We start from the raw sequence: 18857 nt of genomic DNA on the forward strand, positions 1-18857 counted from the left end.
TCCAGAGACTTATGGAATGCTTTCTAAATAATTATACCAATAACCAGCAGAGATCTAGCTGTCAAACCATTACTTGGACAGTGTAGGCTTTCTGTGATAATGTAGGCAATTCTGATGCAGATAATCTCTACAGTTCTGCTTTGACCAAGTGAAGCATTGATAATAACCATGTTGATATTACAATAGATAATTTAATATAATAATATTTACATTAGATAATACTGTATTTTCAGTTGTAATCTTTAAAAGTAACAAAAATATTCACATTTATTTCATTTATTTGAAGAATGATTGAATAGGTATGCATGAACAAAAATACTTTCTGATCAACAATACTTTTCTTTATTTTTGTTTCATTTAAATAAGAATCAGATCCCAAATTTTCTCTATATTTTCTGCTACAAAAGCAACATCACATACAAAGAAACTAAGACTTGCTCTTTTGCTAAAGATGAATTTGAATAGAGATCCCTTTCCTTAGACAACAGTGAAAATTTCCCAAATAAAGGACAAGATCTGCACTTACTCTTGGCTGTGAAGTGCTCTCAAATTAAATCAGTTTGAAGTGGTTTCATTAAGATGGATTGAGTGTGGCATCGTGAGAAACACTTTATCAAATGCAGTGTTTTACTTAGTGATTAACTATATACCAGTTGATGAAGCTCCCCAAATCCTTCATAATCCCACCACTCCAATAAACATTTAATGAGCATATAAGTTCAAAAAGCCCAGCAGAGGATTTAAACTTTCAATCTTGTTTTTATTTACTCTCCCAACTCAATTTCTCACTTCAAGTTAAGAATGCTATCGCTTGAAGCTCATCTGTTGCCCTGGTAAATTAAGTGCCCTGCACCTCAGGACAAAACATATAGGTTCTTGCAAAGATAGAATAAGAGATAGATAGATAGATAGATAGATAGATAGATAGATAGATAGATAGATAGATAGATAGATAGATAGATAGATAGATAATTCTTTTTTTAAAAAAGTTGCAAATCTTCAAAAATATTGTTTTCTCTTCAGAAAAACTGCAGTCGTAAAGGACAATGAATACTAAGGCACACCCGCGATTCAGCCATTCACTTTTTTACTCTGTAATTGTTATATTAATCTACAGAATAAATATCACATAGGGAATTAAGTATTCTCAAATATTTAATCCTTTTGGAAAGAAAAAGTGTACAATTTTTATTGATGTTTACACATTTTTACAAATTGAATATACCAGTATGCTGTTAGAATGCATGTAATGATCAAGGTTGACATTTCTGTAATATCACATTATATTTAAATACTTAGATTTTTTGATTGTATATAGTAAATATTTTGCTCTTGGATCTTAAGGGTGGAATCATCACAATTCTTGCTTATTAGATATTAAGACACTGACTGCTGAGAACCAAAAAAATGATGCTGCTTGATAGTGATTAGCCTTACATATGCATCTAAGCTACACTGCACTTTATATATGAATAGCGATATTAATTCATTTATTATATGTAAGCTATTTCTTGTGTATGACGACTAGTTTAATGTAGTCATCAAGCTAAAAACTGGGAGACCGTGAATTCTAGTTCTGCCTTAGGCAGAAAGCCAACTGGGTGATCTTGACTTTAGTCATTCTTTTGCAGCTCAAAGAAGTTGGCAATTGCAAACCACTTCTGAAACACCTTACCAAGAAAATTACAGGGACTTGTCTAGGCAGTTGCCTGGAATCAAAAACTGATTCAAAGACACACACAAAAAATAGTTTCATCATTATGTAATTAAGACATTCTTAATTGCTTGCAACAGAAACATTTTACTATATAATATTGCACAACTTTGTACTTTCTTCCATGGTAATAATGCAACTCAGAATATTGATTTATTTATTACGCAGAAGAATTCATAACTCTCATCTCATTCTTCATTACTGTCTCAGAAAAGATATTAGTATAGGTTCGTTAGTAACTGCTTGGGAACACAAAATTGTTCTACCTGCTACCTAACACTATTACTGGTATTCCTCCATTGAATGAAGATTCTTTAGTCCAGTGAAAATCAAGCATTTTTCAGAAAATTAGCTTTCACTTTTGCAGTCCTTTGCATTATTTTCCAGACTGTTTCAATCATCTGGGATGGGATGCAGAAAAGAGTGGATTGGCCAAAAATTAATCCTTTCTCATCCTTGGCCGAAGCCGCAACCAGTTCAAAATGTTTTTTGTTACTGAGCAAATATTACTCCATGCCCCAGTTTTCAGAAGAGACCTAGCAGCAGCAGTAGTATAAAATTCTAAAGTTCATTAATATGGCAGAAATTTAGAAGATATTTTTTCATTGAGTTCCTTTGTCATCTGAATAATATAGAATTTGAAATGTACTTACATCTCTAGCTTTCCCATAGAAGGCCTCTTGAAAGGCAGCCTCTAAAGATCCAATAAAATATACTGGATGGCAGTCACCATACCTGTTTCAGTCCAACATGTTTCAGTTAGTAAATATAGTTTTTAATAACAAAAAGACAATAGTATTATTTTGCCAAAATCAAATATCCACGACTTATTGTATCAATGCCATAATGATAGTTATATATCTAAATATTTGTATATGTACATATACATTCACTGAAAATATTTTTTTTTAATTTCAAGCTAAATAACATTGTAAAATTGAGGGCTAGAAAAGGTGCTAGACTTTTATCCTTCATCATAAGGAAGACTGACATTTTTAAAAATCTGAAATTGACATAGCTCCATTTAGCCATTCTTTTAATTCAGGAATTAGTGTAAATTTTCATATTAAAGAACAGAATTCTTCTTCAGTTGTTTAATTCTTTTCTCAAAGATAGTGGTGGACTTAACAAGGATAAACTTAATGGAAAATGCAGTTTGTTTATTTTAAATTATTTTCTTTAATAGAATATACAGCCAATGACCAGCAAGTAAAAAAAACAATTAAAGGATAATAAGATATAATGAAAATATAATAGAGGTAAGGACAAAAAGAAAACAGAAGGCTAAAACTATTGAATATCAGAGAACCGGTAACAAGATATCGGCATCAGGAGGAAAACAGTCTTTTATTTCTGTTTGAGATAGCAGCCAATAAGAATGTAGCCTCTGTGTTTGCAATAAATGGGTTTTGATCCTGCAGGAGGCATAGAGCTTCTCCCTCAGAGTAGAACTGAGTTATATTAAAAGTGGATATTAAAAAGGTAGAGTGTACAATGTCAAAGAAGAGACAGTGGGGGGAAATGTGAAAATACTCAAACTGCAAGGACATTCTCTTTACAAAAGGGATTTTCTATTTCCGACCATTCAATATTGATGTAGGAAAGTTGTTGAAATAGGCCAAGCTAAAAGACCTATGGTGTAGCAAAAAAAAGCAAGACTGAATAGATACTTAGTAGGAGCAAGGTGGTTCTAGAGTAGAACCCGCTGTGAGAATCACCAATAACCCCTAGATCCAACTGTCATGCAGCATTAGAAATTCACTAGCAAATTTCTGCCCTGACTTTCTCTAAATTCAAAGAACTAAATCCAAGGAGAAACTACAGAAACTTAAGTTGGCAAAATATTTGTCTTCTGTTGTTAAGGGGAGTTGTCAAAGACCATTAAGGGGGCAAAATTGAAGCAGTGAAGCGAAATTTTAACTAGTAAAAGAAGTGACAAGCTTGGGCTGTTTCTTCAAGAAGAAGCATTCCTGATTCCACACATATCAGAGCATTTGAGATATAACATAAGACCTGAAAGAGAGTAGACAAAATCTTGGATTGGACAATCTCTAAAGAAGATGTTATAGATGCATACTTATGAACTATTAAAAAGCTGTATGGCAGCAAAGAAGCAAGACTCCTAGAGCCCAATAATGTCTTGATGCTATTACCAGCTTGTTACTAATTTGTTCCTGCCAGGTTGTAGCCATGGAATATAATGGTCAGATATTTAAAGGCAGATTATTCAATGTAATTGTCATTAGTGCAACAATGGTGTTTTCATTCACCAGCTCTGTCCCTCTGAGAAAACCATAATTTTAGCTTTAAAGTAATTAACTGTGAACTTTTCCTCCCTACAAAAATCTGCCAAGTCCCAGAGACTTTTAAGGGTAATCTGAGAAAGTGAAAGGATTGATGTATCATTTATATAAAAGCAGCATCACAAAATATCTTGCTTTGTGAGTGTTAAATTTTATTAACCTGGGTGATAGTATTTTCATGTAACTTCTTGATTAGGTACAGAAGAGAAGCCATTGATCTGTAAAGATACATGATAGTTTCTACAAAAGCATGTCACCTGAAATGGATCTTCAGTAATGTTTACTGGACTCAACAGTTGGTTCCTCTCATTAGGTAATACTGTCATAAATAGGCCTCTGGGGAGGAATATGCTTCTACGGCTGATATTTGTCAGCAGTTAAACTGAAGGATATTGACACCAGCTTTGGTGTGCTCAATGTTCTGATCAGTAGAGTGGTGTTTTGTAAGAGATGCAAAGTCTGTTGATTGCAGGTGAGTTTCAGATAGATTTGTAGTTAGGTTCTAGGTACAGTCATACTTTAAAAGACTCCTTTTGGTGTAAGAGGACTGCAAGATTTTGAGTCATCTGTGCCAAACCTTCTAATTTAAAAGAGGAATTCAATTATTTGAAAAGTTCTCATTCTTGAAGCAAGGATGGGAATGCTGAAAAAAGGTGAACTATTTTCTTACCAGGATGACTTGGAAGACAGGTAACTTGTATTAGGACTATTGTTTATAACTGGCAGCAAAGAGTTATCTTAAAGTGTAACAAAAAGTGCCCTTAGAAGTCCATCTTGCTATATTAAGTGTTATTAGCTGAGACTGTGAAAAGCAATTTTCTGTTTTTGTAAACAAGAAATGAGTCCTCTTTCACAGAGGGGACATCAAGGTAACCATCTTTTTATGGCTGTCTGCCCCTTGAAAAGTAAAACATACTGTGGCTCGACCTGGAAGCAAGAAGGTGAACTTTCTGTGATAGTGAGCCAACTTTGTAGTTCTTTAACTTTTCCCTCAAGTCCTCAAAAATAATTGCCTATACTTAGAGAACTGCATATTACTGAGAAAATGCACATTTAAACCTCCTCGGGCTAAGGCGGGTATTTCAAAGTGGCAAAATATGTATGTAATTCATTGAAAATATATTTTAAATGTTAGGTTTCCAAATATTCATATATTTGTTCTGCCCCTTTGCTAAATACATGAAATTAATCTGAATAACAGATCTTCAACATTAAATCTTCAAAACCAAAATAACAAAACTGTAAAACAATGAACTGCATGGAGTCACATTACCTAAATAAACTTCCAAGTGATCTATTTATTTATATGACTGGATTTAGAGACTGCCCAACTTCCAACAACTCTGGGTGGCTTGAATTTCTAATGGTAGGAAACAATAAAAGGAAAGGAAGAAAAAAAAGGCTTGTTCTGATAGAAAAATTCTTTTTAACTTGGCCAACATGGAACGAGTAGAACATAACCTCCAAGAACATTGCAACCATGAAAAAAAAAATGAAATAGATTGTTGCTCAATTCCAATTTGAAAAATCTATTTCATTGTCTGAAAGCCATTATTTCTATGCCAAGCATAAGAGACTGACATAGAAGCAGAATGCAAAGAACTGGCCTGTGATTTCAGATCTTATTCCCATGCGGAAGTGTGTAACGGGAATGAAACAAAAAATAATAAATGGGAGGCTCAAACTGAAAGTGAACAATATTTTAGATTTGCAAGTCAATTTTTCACAGAAAGGCAGTGGAACTTTCAGATCTCTACCTGATATTTTGTTACCTTATACAAACAAATATTACATAAAATTTAAGCACAGTATATACATGTACTAGAATTCATTGGAAGAAGCTTGCTACCCTATGTGTTTCATGCTAAAGGAAAAAATAACAATGATATATGTATATAGATTGTACTTAGTTTTAAATCTAACCTTGAAGAAAATTCTGCTGTGAATTGTAATAAGGCATCTCCTTCATTTTCAGCATTTTCCGGCACTACAGAAGGAAAGGAAAATATTGCAAGTAAATATTAACATGCAGGTTTAAAATATTTCCTTTACCATTTAGCCAAATCTTATGTGAGCTCTACTTATCCAGCATGTCAAATTATTAAATGAAAAGAAGATAGTCTTTTGGAAGTATTCTTTGAAGATGAATCAATGAATACAATGTCAATACTGTAGTGAATGAGTTAATACAACGTCAATACTACAATCTGAAAATACTAAGCAATTTGTAAAATGGCATAACTTGATACAATAACTAACTCCCCTGTAAGCAACTGAACTCAATTTAAGGTGCTAGGTATTAGCTTATAAGCAGAAAACAACTCATTAAAATGATTGAACAATAAAATTCAATATGCACATTAAGATTAACTGGGAATATCTTGCCTATAGTGTCTTCAACTTATACTGCAGGAGCCATGAGTTGAACCTTCTCTACAACAAGTGTCCCAAATACAGCACATTCTCCAAGTGATAATTAATTGTCTTCTTTCAGAAACCAACTGAAAACATGACTGTTCATAGACATGGCCCTAAGATTACCTATGGTGTTTAAGCTACCCCTACCCCAACTATTCTTTTCCCTGGCTTTCAACCATCCTGCCTGATTAAACTTATCTGCTATTGTTATTTTATCTGGTATTATTTAAGTTATTTATAATTTTGTATACTATTATCAAGTATTTTTAGGAACCCAGAGTTATGTATTTAGCATGGGAGGCACAAAAATTTAATAAACAAACAAACATTAGTAGATGTAAAATATGTATTTCTTCTATTTTTAATACTATATTATAATAATGTCATATTTAGTTATAATATGTGTTATAATGAGAAGACCAGCAGAACACAGGAGCTACTGAAATGTATTACAGCATCTTATGTTCTTGGGAAGAAGTTGATGCATATGATGACCAACTTTAGCTACAGAACTGGCAGCTTTGATGTCACATTTTTGTGTATATAAGAATAACAACAGAAGAGAAAGAACTGGAGAAACTCAGAAAAAGAACAACAATAGCAAAAAAAAAAAAAATGAAAGATAGTACCAATAGTAAAAATTGCATTGGATGCATTTGAAAACATCTGGAACATCATTTGAACACTATTAACAATGACAACATCACTATCAGCCAGTTGCAAAATGCAGCTTTATTTGGAATAGCTTACATCATGTAACAATTTTGTTAAATAAATGTAAAATAACTCAAAGTTGACTCAGCCTTCCATCCTTCTGAGGTGGGTAAAATGAGGACCCAAATTGTCCAATATACTGACTCTGTAAACCACTTTGAGAGGGCTATAAAGCACTATAAAGCAGTATATAAGTCTAAGTGCTATTGCTATTGTTAATTCCTTTTATACATTATCAAACTTCTACCTATCCTGGGTCTTTGGGAAGGACGTGAATAAGTGGATAAAAATACCAAAGTCAATCTAAACATCAGGCTGACTATATGATCAACCATGGTAATAATAATTGTACTGGTGGACAAAAATGTCAAATCCAGTCTAAATTGACTGACTGTGCAAACAGCAATAACTATACAGGTAGAGTTGCTTGATGTGCAGGTAAGATGTGCAGCATATAAATTTGCTAACTAAATAAACATTAAATATAATATAATACAATGCCATTACTCATATTGGTTATTAATTTGTATTGAAAATATGATACCCAATGAATAGGTAGCTTTTTAAGTTAACCAAAAGACTTTTCTAAAGTGTCTATTTAATAGATTAACAGAATAAAAATTTCAGATACAAATAAAATTTGTTCAACAAAAATGTAAGTTTATCTGATTGAACCTAATCTGTTAATAGCAAAATATACAAGACTATGCCATTATTAATATCACAATAAAAATCAGAATTCAGTGAAATAATCACATTTATTCATGATTTTAACTATTTTTTGTTATTAATAGAAGTTAATAGTTCCTGAAAATCTCATTCCATTTACTGGTTATTTGCCTAGAACACATTTATATAATTTGCAACTTAATTTTCCCTCTTCTTTTAAAAAAGTTAATTTTGTATAAAAAACAAATTGTATTCTCTATTATCTCTATTATATCACTCCAAGAAAGTCACACTATAGTCTCAAAAAGCAACACGTACAAAATCATTGATCACTGAAAACAAAATCTGTTTTCTCTCCCCATCCCTTGTTTGTCCAAAGTTGGGCTTATACTATTCACAATACATAGTAATACTTACTCATTGGAGATTTTCTCAATGCAGATGATGCCATACCAAACATCTCTCCGTCATCTACCCCAAATTCTGTAGCATCTTCAAAGTCATCTCCATCACTGTCACTAACCATATGTACATCTGTGCATTGCTATTTTAGTAAAATTGATAATAAACCAATTACTGAACAAATAAATATCAACAATAAATTTTCATAGTTAAATATCAGAGTCACCAAATTTTCATCCAAAATCTTGAAATAAATTTCATTTTTATTTTCTAATAAGTATCTTTGAGAAAGAAGCATACATAATTAGGGTGTGTCAAATTTATCAACTTTCAATTTCCAAACATTAGGGGTGCTCAAAAGCTGTGACAGCAGACATTATGCCATAAGATCAAAGGTAGGGCAGAAATTTGACATATAATTTCATTTTCAAAAAAACTTTAATAAAAGTTTATCAGCCAACTGTGTGAGAAGAAGGAGTTGTCTTACCTCTTCTGATTGTTCTCTAGTTTGTGCTGGTGAAGACCTTCTTCCGACTGTAAGTCGATGGCAAGGATAAGAGATTCCTGAGGCTGCTAAAGTAATCTAAACAGAAAACATGTATTAGTGAATTATCTATCAGATTTTGTTAAGCATCGAAAATCAAACTGCAGTAGACATAAATACCAAGATGCATTCTTTTTTAAAAAATAAGAGCATTTTCAACCCTCTCCTTTTCATGGAGAGACCATATGAATCTAGAATGAGAAGAAAAAAGTTCAGAAAAAAAAAGTAGGATAGCAATTTAAAACGAATGGGGTTGCCAGTGCTAATAACATAGATGTTTTTGCAGTTAAGAATATTACAGTTGTTTTTAAGAAAAATCAAGCTTTTGATAGTGTGTGCCATACCACATGCACTAATCAAACAGATGGTAAGGATGAAGGGGAACTCAGGTACAAAACAGGTTATGTAGAAAACAAACAGAGTTGGTCCAAAAGGACTCAAACATCTATACACCAATGCCCAATGTTTATGAAGAATAAACAAGTAAACTGGAAATCCAATTACATGAGGGCAGATATGATATTATTGCCATTATGGAAACTTGGTGAGATGAAATCCATGAGTGGACTATACAGCTACAGGGATTTAAATTATTTGAAAGAAACAGAACTAATAGAAAAGGTGGAGTTGCGCTCTGTTATACCTATATCTCTACAGAAATATAGCAGAACAAGATGAAAACCATCTTGTATGCATTTAAATCAATATAAAAGGAAAAAAGAATGACATTGCCATAGGTGTATACCACACAGGCCACCCAACCAAACAGATAAAATAAATGAACTTTTTGATAGTCCGTTAATTAAGGTATACAGGAAGTACACCACAACAGCAATGGGGGACTTTAACTATTCTGACATCAACTGGGAGACGAACTTTTCACCTCATGGAAAATCAAACAGATTTCTGACAAATATAGCAGAAAACGTTGTCTCCCAAAAGATAGTGAAGAGAACTAGAAGGTCAGTCATACTGGATTTAATTCTCATTAACACAAAGGAAATGATAGAAGGCATTGTTGAAGTACAGGAACCTTGAGAGGAGGAACCATGAAATATTGGAATTCAACATTATAAAAGCACAAGCAATAGAGCAAAGTCAAACTAGAGTCTTGGATTTCAAGAGAGTTGATTTCCAGTTAGAGCCTGAAAAGGATTCCATGGATGAGAATCCTCAAGGGGAAAACAACTCAAGAAACTTAGGAACATTGAAAAGCTAGATTATAAAATTCCAGTCTAGCACAATTCCAATGAAGAGATAAAATAAGAGATCTCAAAAGAAACCAGCATGGCTGCACAAAGAACTCTCTGATAAACTGAAAGACAAATTGACAAGTATAAAAAATAGAAAGATGGGCACATAATTAAGGGAGAATATCAGCAAATGGTCTGAACCTGCAAAGATGAAATCAAGAAAGCTAAGGCTCACAATAAACTAAGGGTTGCAGCAAAAATAAACAACAATAACAACAACAAAAGGTTCTTTCAACATGTAAAAACAAGAAAAAAGCCAAGGAAACAACTGGTCCATTAATGGAAAAAAATGGCAAGAAGGCAATGAGAGCAAGAACAAAAAGCAGAACTGTTTGACTCATTTTTTGCATCTGTCTTTACACAAAAGGAAATAAATAGTACAACCTATTAAAAAAACCTATCAGCCTGACATCAATACTTGGGAAGATCCTGGAAAAGATTATCATGAATTTGAGAACATCAAGAGGCAAACAAAATCAAAACCAGAAGCCAACATAGGTTTGTCAAAAACAGATCATGTTAAGCAAATCTTATTGCATTGTTTGACAAAGTGACAAAATCAGTGGACCTGAAAAATGCTGTGGATATAATTTACTTGGACTCTAGTAAGGCATTTGATAAAGTAGATACAACCTACTACTTGATAAGATAGAAAAATGTGGGTTACCACCAGATGGATTTGTAACTGGCTGACTAACAGCACTCAATGCATCTACATGGAGGGAAGTATGCAGTGGGGTACCCCAAGGCTCTGTCTTAGGCTCAGTTCTCTTCCATCAATGATTTAGATGAGGGGATAGAAGAGGAACACATCAAATTTACAGATAACAACAAGTTGGCATGAATAACCAGCATTCCAGAACATAGGTTCAAGATACAGAAGGATCTTGACAGACTTGACCACTGGGTCCAATCTAACAAAATGAAATTCAATAGTCAGAAAAGTAAGATTCTACATTTAGGCAAGAAAAACTAAATTCACAGATATAGAATAGGTCAGGGGTCTCCAACCTTGGCTTGTGGACTTCAATTATTCAATTGCAAGGTTCATTGTAATAGAAAACCCCTTCTTTGTTGTATCTATTTCTATTTCTTTGACACTCAAATAGGTATATAACTGTCTTAAGATACCTCCCCTATAAATATAGATATATAGCCTTCTTGGTTAATAAGCTGCTATGCTATCAGATTCCTCCAAGTAAAAATGCACATATTATTGAAAACGAAGACATTAAAAATGAATTGTACTATGTCAAAAATCAGTTTATTACGGTAACCCTTTAAAATTGATTAATTTTTGCATTTAAAACAAGGAAAATATTCTACCTTCCATGTCACTCTAGTATATAATCCAAAGCCTAGCAAATACATTGGGAAAAACTCCTTTTTGTTCCTTTTTATTCAGGGTATTTTTAATCACTGAAATGCTAGAACTCATAAAAGCCTTAATTTTCTTCAGGTTAAAGGAAGCTGATTAAGTGTGCTAGCTAACCAAGTGAGTGTTGACCTGCCTGGACTAGCCTGCTGACACATTCTTGTAGCAAGGTTAAATAACAATTTAGTCACAATTTTAAAATCACAGAGTTAAAAAGAAATGACTATTTTTGAATAAATGAAATATTAATGTAGACATTTATGTCAAGCTCAATTATCAGTGAAACTCTTCCAAGCCTAACACAGAATCTACACTCGCTTTTGCAATGGTGACACTGCTTTTTTCATCATGTTTTGTTTGTTACTGGGTTCAAGTATAGAAAAATAAATTCCTCTAATTTTGCCTATATAGCTAAATATATCCAAACCTTCTAAATAGCAGGCTAAAAGTGACCAACGTGAACACATTTAAGTACACTTGTCATTGTGATTAAGTAATTAAAGCCAAAACCTCACAATGAATAGCTTCTAATTTTCACTGGCTTTATCCAGATTTAGGAATGCTTAGCAGAATGAAGCTTAAATAACTAAGTATTATCAAACTGAGATTTACTCTATCTTTAAAAAGTAAGAGCATTTAAGAAAAGACAGACAAGTGAACATGGTGCTGGTCATTTGATGCTCTTTTGTTCCATAAGATCAATAGGTTTTTTTTAGATAAAAAACAGAATATTCTTTTTTCTTTTTTATTCTTATAAGTTATGGAATTGGGAAGAGGGATCAGCACAAATCATCCCTATATGGTCAAATGTGAGTTTCAACTACTAGAATTTTGAAATCAATGGCATAACCAGTAAGCATTTTTAAATTAAATTTATACAACTGAAGGGGAAAAGCCAAAATGGCATTTAATATTGGTGATAATTAAGATACCAGATAGAGTTATTACATTTTTATATCCAACATTAACATTTCAATTTTATACCTTTTTAACATTTTAATCCATTCGTGCATTTAATAGTTATCAATATTACTGCTAAAATAGCTGTTGTTAAAAAATGACAACATTCAAAGCAAACTATGAATTTAAGAGACCCATTCCCACCCCAATAAAAGAAAGACTATATACAATCAACAATCCTTCATATTACCTAAGTTTACCAGTGATTGATAAAACTTTTTAACTGCCACTGAAATCAATCCTGATTTTTTTAACTCCAATAAATATTTGCATGTAACCCCCATGTGTATATGCACAAACAGACATGTTTATGTACAATGGTTAGAGGCCACACTACAAATAAGAGAAGTATTAAAATAACATTAATTGAATAACTATAATTAAAAGTAATTGCCTATAAAATAAAGCAATCTGTTTGCAAAACGATAGACATCCTATCTAAAAACCCAGCTGTCAGGGTTCCAAGTAATAGATCCATCGCAAGCAAAAACTCCGAGGCAGATAAATTCCTCAAAGAATAGCTTTATTGGAAATATCATATTGGCACATATCTGGTGAAAACCGATTCTGAAGGCTCCCACAGTTTTCCCGAAGTAAAAGTGAAAGTCCCCCCCCCTCAATTCCAAACAGTCAGTCACATGGCCCATTCAAGGCAGCATCTACTGGCCAGGTGACATCATTCCTTCTTCCTCCGGCCAGGTATGAGAACGTCCTTGGTTCCCAAGAGAAAGTATTTTGTTTTACACAGCCCAATTATGTCTATCTCCTATTCCTCAGCTCCAGTGTGAAAGCACTGAAGCTCCAAGATGGCTTCATCCAGGCCAGCTTCAGGTTTGACACCAGCCTTAATAAATTCTTTTAACACTCAAACTGGACCACTTCACTCTGTCAGAGATTTACACACTATGGAATTCTGAACTAAACACGCATAAATCTTTATAAATCATATTAAGTTTTGGTGAGTTTCTGCAAAGGAAAATATCTTCATCTAGGAAGTCTTCACCAACTGAGTTTTTTGAATTTCCTGGTGTATTGTTGTGGAGAACCAATATAGATAAAGAAGGATCTCCCACGCAGATATGAACCCTCCACTCATACAGGCCTTCAAAATATAGGTAATTTAATCTAATTTCACTACTTTGATCTCTTGTCTATTTATTTGCTATCTACGGTACCTTTACTGTTACCATATCCTCAACACATTGAAGAGGATGCCCACCTCCAACTCGTAAGTTTAAGGAGGAAAATAAAAACATAATCCTGTAGAAAGTATTTGAGATTAAAAAGAACTAGTGAAAAATAATTCCAATTATTTCTGCAAAAGCTTTAATTGTAGTGATTTATTTATTTATTGTGGTTTTATTATTTATGCACTTATAACCAAATGTAATATAGATACAATAAAACAACTGATACCATAGTGCAGGGGTGCCAACCTCAAGACCCGGGGGTTGAATGCGGCCCGTGGGGTGCTTAGAACTGGCCCACAGGGCCGCCCTGGAAATAGAGAAGGACTGGCCCACGGTGCCTCTGCAGTGAAAACGGAGCTTGGGAGGGCTGTCCATGGCCTTCCCGAGCTCTGTTTTCACTGGCAGAGGGTTGCATGAGGCCATCACAGCTGAAAACAGAGCTCGGGAGCTCATTTTCAATGGAAGAGCGCTTGGGCCACCACAGGTGCCCCCAACATGAGTGACATTGAGCTGAACACGCCCAATCACATAATATAAAATAAGGAAGCTCCAATTTAAGCTAATAACATTGTTTTATCTATATAATTCATCAACTCTAACAGGTAACCATTAATTTGTTTGTTTATTTACTTATTTTTTTAAAGCAACTTCACAAGTATCTATGAAAAAAGAGAGTTTTAGTGTTTTTTTAAACCGTTAGGAGACCCAATTACATGTCCCATCCCAGAGGGAATTGATTCCAAAGAATCAAAGCCAAATGGAAAAAAGCTCTTAATCATGATATAGCTGTTGTAGGAAGCAGTAGAATCAAATCCACTTTGCCTGATAATCAGGTCAAGTTCATATGAAACACCAGGTCTTTCAAATAACAGGGTGGACCCATTGGCAGGATACAATGTGTCACCCCAGCATTTTGTTTTTGTATCTTCTCAAATTGCTAGCCAACTTAATGATTGGTGGTCAAAAAAGATAGGAGCAAAATAAGGAAAGTTTGCACAAACAGCAGTATTCTGGATGCAAAGGAGTGGAACAGTCAACAGGCTGCTATAACACAGAGAGAGGGAGGGAGGGAGGAAGGCAGGGAGGGAGAGAGAGTGGGAGGGAGGGAGGGATGGATTGCATTTTGTATATTTTGATAATTCATCACTATTTTTTAAAAGACGAACTGATAAAAGATTGGTTGGCTATATTGATTATTCATTCAAGAAGGAAGCTAATCTCCAGCAAGGCTGACATAGACCTTTTCCTTCTCTAGATCAGTTGCTTCTCCTAAGTACAACTTCTTACCCAAATTCAACAACTGTTTTCTTCTTCTTCTTCTATGAAACAAGTCAATTTCATCACAGTTTGTAAAGATTTAAGCAAAACCTTAATTAAGATTGTAACCTTGTGTTTGTGTTTGATCACAATCTTAAACTGAGATAACCAAAACAGAAAATGAAAATTTGTAATCATTTCAGTGGTGAATTAGAGAGAGAGAAGGGGATAAGAATGCTGAATGGGAACACTCAAAAAACCAGGAAATTCTATTGATTTTTTTTTCAAAATTAACAAAAAATGTCATATACGTGTAGTGATTCTTTTTCATTTCTCTTCAAAAGTTTATAGTGTTTCTACAATTAACATGATGCTCTAAAACCAATTAGTTTGATCTTTTCACAAGACATGAACTTATTTCTATTATGAAAAAAAATGTACATATAAGATCAGGCATTAATTTTTATTTTTAAACAATAACTGGATGCCCCCCCCACCAATCACTAGAGTGGAGTGCGTTCACGTTCCACCAACACCAATGCATACTTTATCCTCTCATAAAGTGCTGCTGAGATAATTACAGCTGACAGATTTATTCAAGGTTCATTTCACTTTTTCTCTAGTTTTGCTCTAGTCAGAAGTGCAACAGAGCCCATGGGAAGATCCACCCCTCACACCTGTTAAGTTTCTTCATGTTACTAGGGCCAGTTTGGACATGTCACTTCGAATTAGCATTGTACAAACGCACTAAGTGTGACAATTACTTATCACAGGTTTAACTTATAGGAAAGAGAGAGAAGAAGAAAAGTTTCCAATTCAAGCCCAAGAACAGTGTCCAAATAAGAAATTTAAGTCCTTTAATACAGGTTGTAAAAAATTCCCTCTGAAACGTAGGAAAGAGTTCCCATGGCAGAAATCCTAAACAAACATCAAAATTAATATAAAGAACTAATCCTGTGTTTTAAAATGAGATTAATATTTTCTTTGGGCATTCATAAATATTCTGTTACATTTCCTGGCGCTATTATTCTAATTTACTGATATTTTAATAGAGACAGAAATGCACGTGCGCATGTGCGCGCACACAAATAGATACACAGACAAATACACAAAACTCATATTCTGCAGACTGCCATATATTTACTGAGAAGGTAACTGAAGGATGTGGATATGCTGTAAGGGAGATGTTGTTATCATCCTTTGTAATACTTGTGGCTATGTTTCTGTATGGGGGACAATAGGCTGAAGCTGAACCTTAGTAACGCAGTTGTTGAATGTACATCCGGGTTGTCTAATGTCGTGAAGTTTGCTCCCTCATTATCACCCAGCTAGATTACGGTAGGACACATTACACGGGGGCTGCCCTTAAGCATTAGTCAAAAACTGTGATTGGTCCAGAATGATCTCATTATTAGGAACATATGATTCTATAGATCCTGCACTGGCTATTAACAAGTTCCCGGGCACAGTTGAATGTTCTAGTTTTGATCTTTATGGCTTGTTACCTGGGTACCTACAGGATCATTTGCTCCAACCAATACTGCCTTGACCTTAGAACAGCTAGTTTTATCCCACCTTTTTTAGAGCTTGAGAGATTGAAGCTAGAAGGTGCTTCTTCTCTATAGGAGCATCAATGTTTTGAACAGCTTCTTGATGGTCATCAGGTTGGCCTCCCCCTCGCTGGCTTTCCAGAAAATGTTAAAAACTGAATTATTTCAGAGGGCCTATTCTTAAGTTTACATTTGATGCCATTTTGTTTCCTAGCTACTTTTCTACTTTTCTTTCCTCATGTTTCCCTGTGTTTTTCTTTCATTTTTTTATATTCTGTGTTTTATGTTTTTGTGTTAATTATTGTTATTTTTATTCAGATTAGTTTTAACATGACAGTGTATGTTTTATATATACTGTAAACTGCGAAGAGTCCCTTTGTTTGCACCAGGATATAAGTTTCATTAATGAATTGAAAATATGTTTTGAAATATAGATTAAGGCAATCACATTAGAGTATGCAGCAAATATTACAACATCATAGTTGATAAGTAACAACATTACATCATTCTTCAGAAGAGAAAGTTTTGGTAACATTACAATGAGCAAACTCTGGCCCATGTCTTCACAGTTACCTTAATGCTAGGATGCTCACTGCTAGATGCAGCACATAGGTTTTGTATAAACCCATTCACAGCATGTCTCTTTCATTAGTTCTTAGTCTCTTTCTCAAATTAAATTTCAGGTCAGCTGAATGTTCTGTTAATTCTTATTTAAAACTTCTAGTTCAGTTAGAAAAAAAACATCCCAATAATATTGTATGTATTCTAGCAAGGCACTAGTACATGAGGTTTATGTTTGCTCCAACTTACACACTTTCTACGAATATTAACACACACTGGTACTGGAAATGTCTTTCAGGACTACAGGTTGTCCTTGACTTATGATCATAATTGGTACCAAAACTTCCAGTGCTAAGTGATGCAATCATTAAGTGGGTCATCATATGACCTTGCCTTATTTTATAAGGTAAATAAAATATGTCAAACTTTTCTAGTAATCAAAATTATTCAGAATAAGTGAACAATATGTTAGCTTTTTAAATGATGTAAAAGGAAGGTGACAATTTCATATACCAATAAGATTCAAGTATATTTCTCTTAATAATAGCTGCGTTGGATATGTGTAAATCTTCTACAGAACTAGCTTAGACTGCTTTTCTTTCAGAATTCCAGAAATGTAAATTTCAATCTGTCAATATGAAGAAAAGATAAATCACAAGGGAAGAGAGTTTTGGATCATTTATCTCCTAAAGTATAGGAGTGGGTCAGGTTGTTGTTTTTTTATCATGACATGTGTAAAGCTATGACTAACCTCAATTTGTATCTGGGCCTACCATATACATTAATATCTGTGATTGGACCTGTTATATTTCAATTTGCAGGTTATGTTAATATAACGAACTTAATAGAAACTGAAGGCTACAATGAAGTGTTAAATCCCTGCAGCAATATCAGTTAGTCACTCTTTGACTAATAATTGCAAGCTTGGGCATTCTTTTAATGAGTTTTGTGAATATGTCATCACAGAGATGAAATAAACTATCACGTCTAAGGGGTATTATTTTCAATAACACAATTCAGAAACATTTCAACACATTCCATTTTGATTCATTAAATACTCCAACACTGAAAGAACGGTCCCTAGACACCAAGAAGAAATGTGTAATGTAGCCAAAGATTAGAATATAATTTTAGGCAACTGTTCATATTAATAACCATAAGGATCTGAAAACACAACTCTACATTTGGTATTTCTATAAATATGAGCTATTAAAAATGTGGGCATTAATATTTTTGAACTTATAATCTGCCTACAAATATTTCACTCCGTTACATCAGTTGTTCATGAGCACTTGGGGGAGGGGCGGAATGTTGAGCCAATCAAACATAAAAGATATTATGGTAATATTAGCAGAATATATATACAGTGGAGTTTGGGGTTGCTATATATGCCACAATTTTGTTAAAAATAAAGAACTGCTATAATTTACACTACTATAATATACCTGTGACAAAGAGTAGTGCACAATTGGCTTTTGCCAATAATTACAAACATCAAAGATTTGATAAAACTTTCTTGTTTAATTACTGCAATGACATCTCCCAGGGATATGAAATATTCCTTGACAAACTGCCTATGTGAAAAGTTTAAATAATTTAACAATAACAGCTTTCATTATGGGAGGTGCTTCTTGAAAAATGTTCATAGAATCTATGTGGTACAACTTTTTATCTCAGACAATTATCCCTTTCTCCAAATAAGCTTATAAGCTGAATTCATGTTAAACCCTTATTGAGTTCTATTTAATTTTTATTTATTTATGCAAAGATTTTTAGGTAAATGGAAGCCTCAAATTCTAAGAGTTCTACTGGGCATCTCCAAACACTTTTTGTTTTTTTCCTGCTTTGTGGAGAAGTTTATTTTTCAAAGTGGCTAGAATAGTTGAAAGAACTGTTACTGATATTTTAAAAAAGCAAACAAACCAAACAGTCTAATGGGAATGTAGA

At 33.6% G+C, this 18857-nt stretch overlaps 1 protein-coding gene across 1 annotated transcript in view; it reads right to left on the reverse strand.

Moving 5' to 3' along the window:
* FAF1 (Fas associated factor 1) overlaps positions 1-18857 on the reverse strand; it is a 200409-nt gene that overhangs the window by 75702 nt on the left and 105850 nt on the right. Inside the window, exons 9-12 of the mRNA XM_026665839.2 lie at positions 8708-8803; positions 8236-8362; positions 5941-6004; positions 2368-2449 (exon numbers count right to left, since the gene is read on the reverse strand). Coding sequence (XP_026521624.2) covers positions 2368-2449; positions 5941-6004; positions 8236-8362; positions 8708-8803 — 369 coding nt within the window. The remainder of the gene's footprint in view (positions 1-2367; positions 2450-5940; positions 6005-8235; positions 8363-8707; positions 8804-18857) is intronic.

The sequence above is a fragment of the Notechis scutatus genome, chromosome 3 (assembly GCF_049901735.1).
Source record: "Notechis scutatus isolate UNSWTSFEM ecotype Mainland chromosome 3, rNotScu1.2, whole genome shotgun sequence".
NCBI lineage: Eukaryota > Metazoa > Chordata > Lepidosauria > Squamata > Elapidae > Notechis > Notechis scutatus.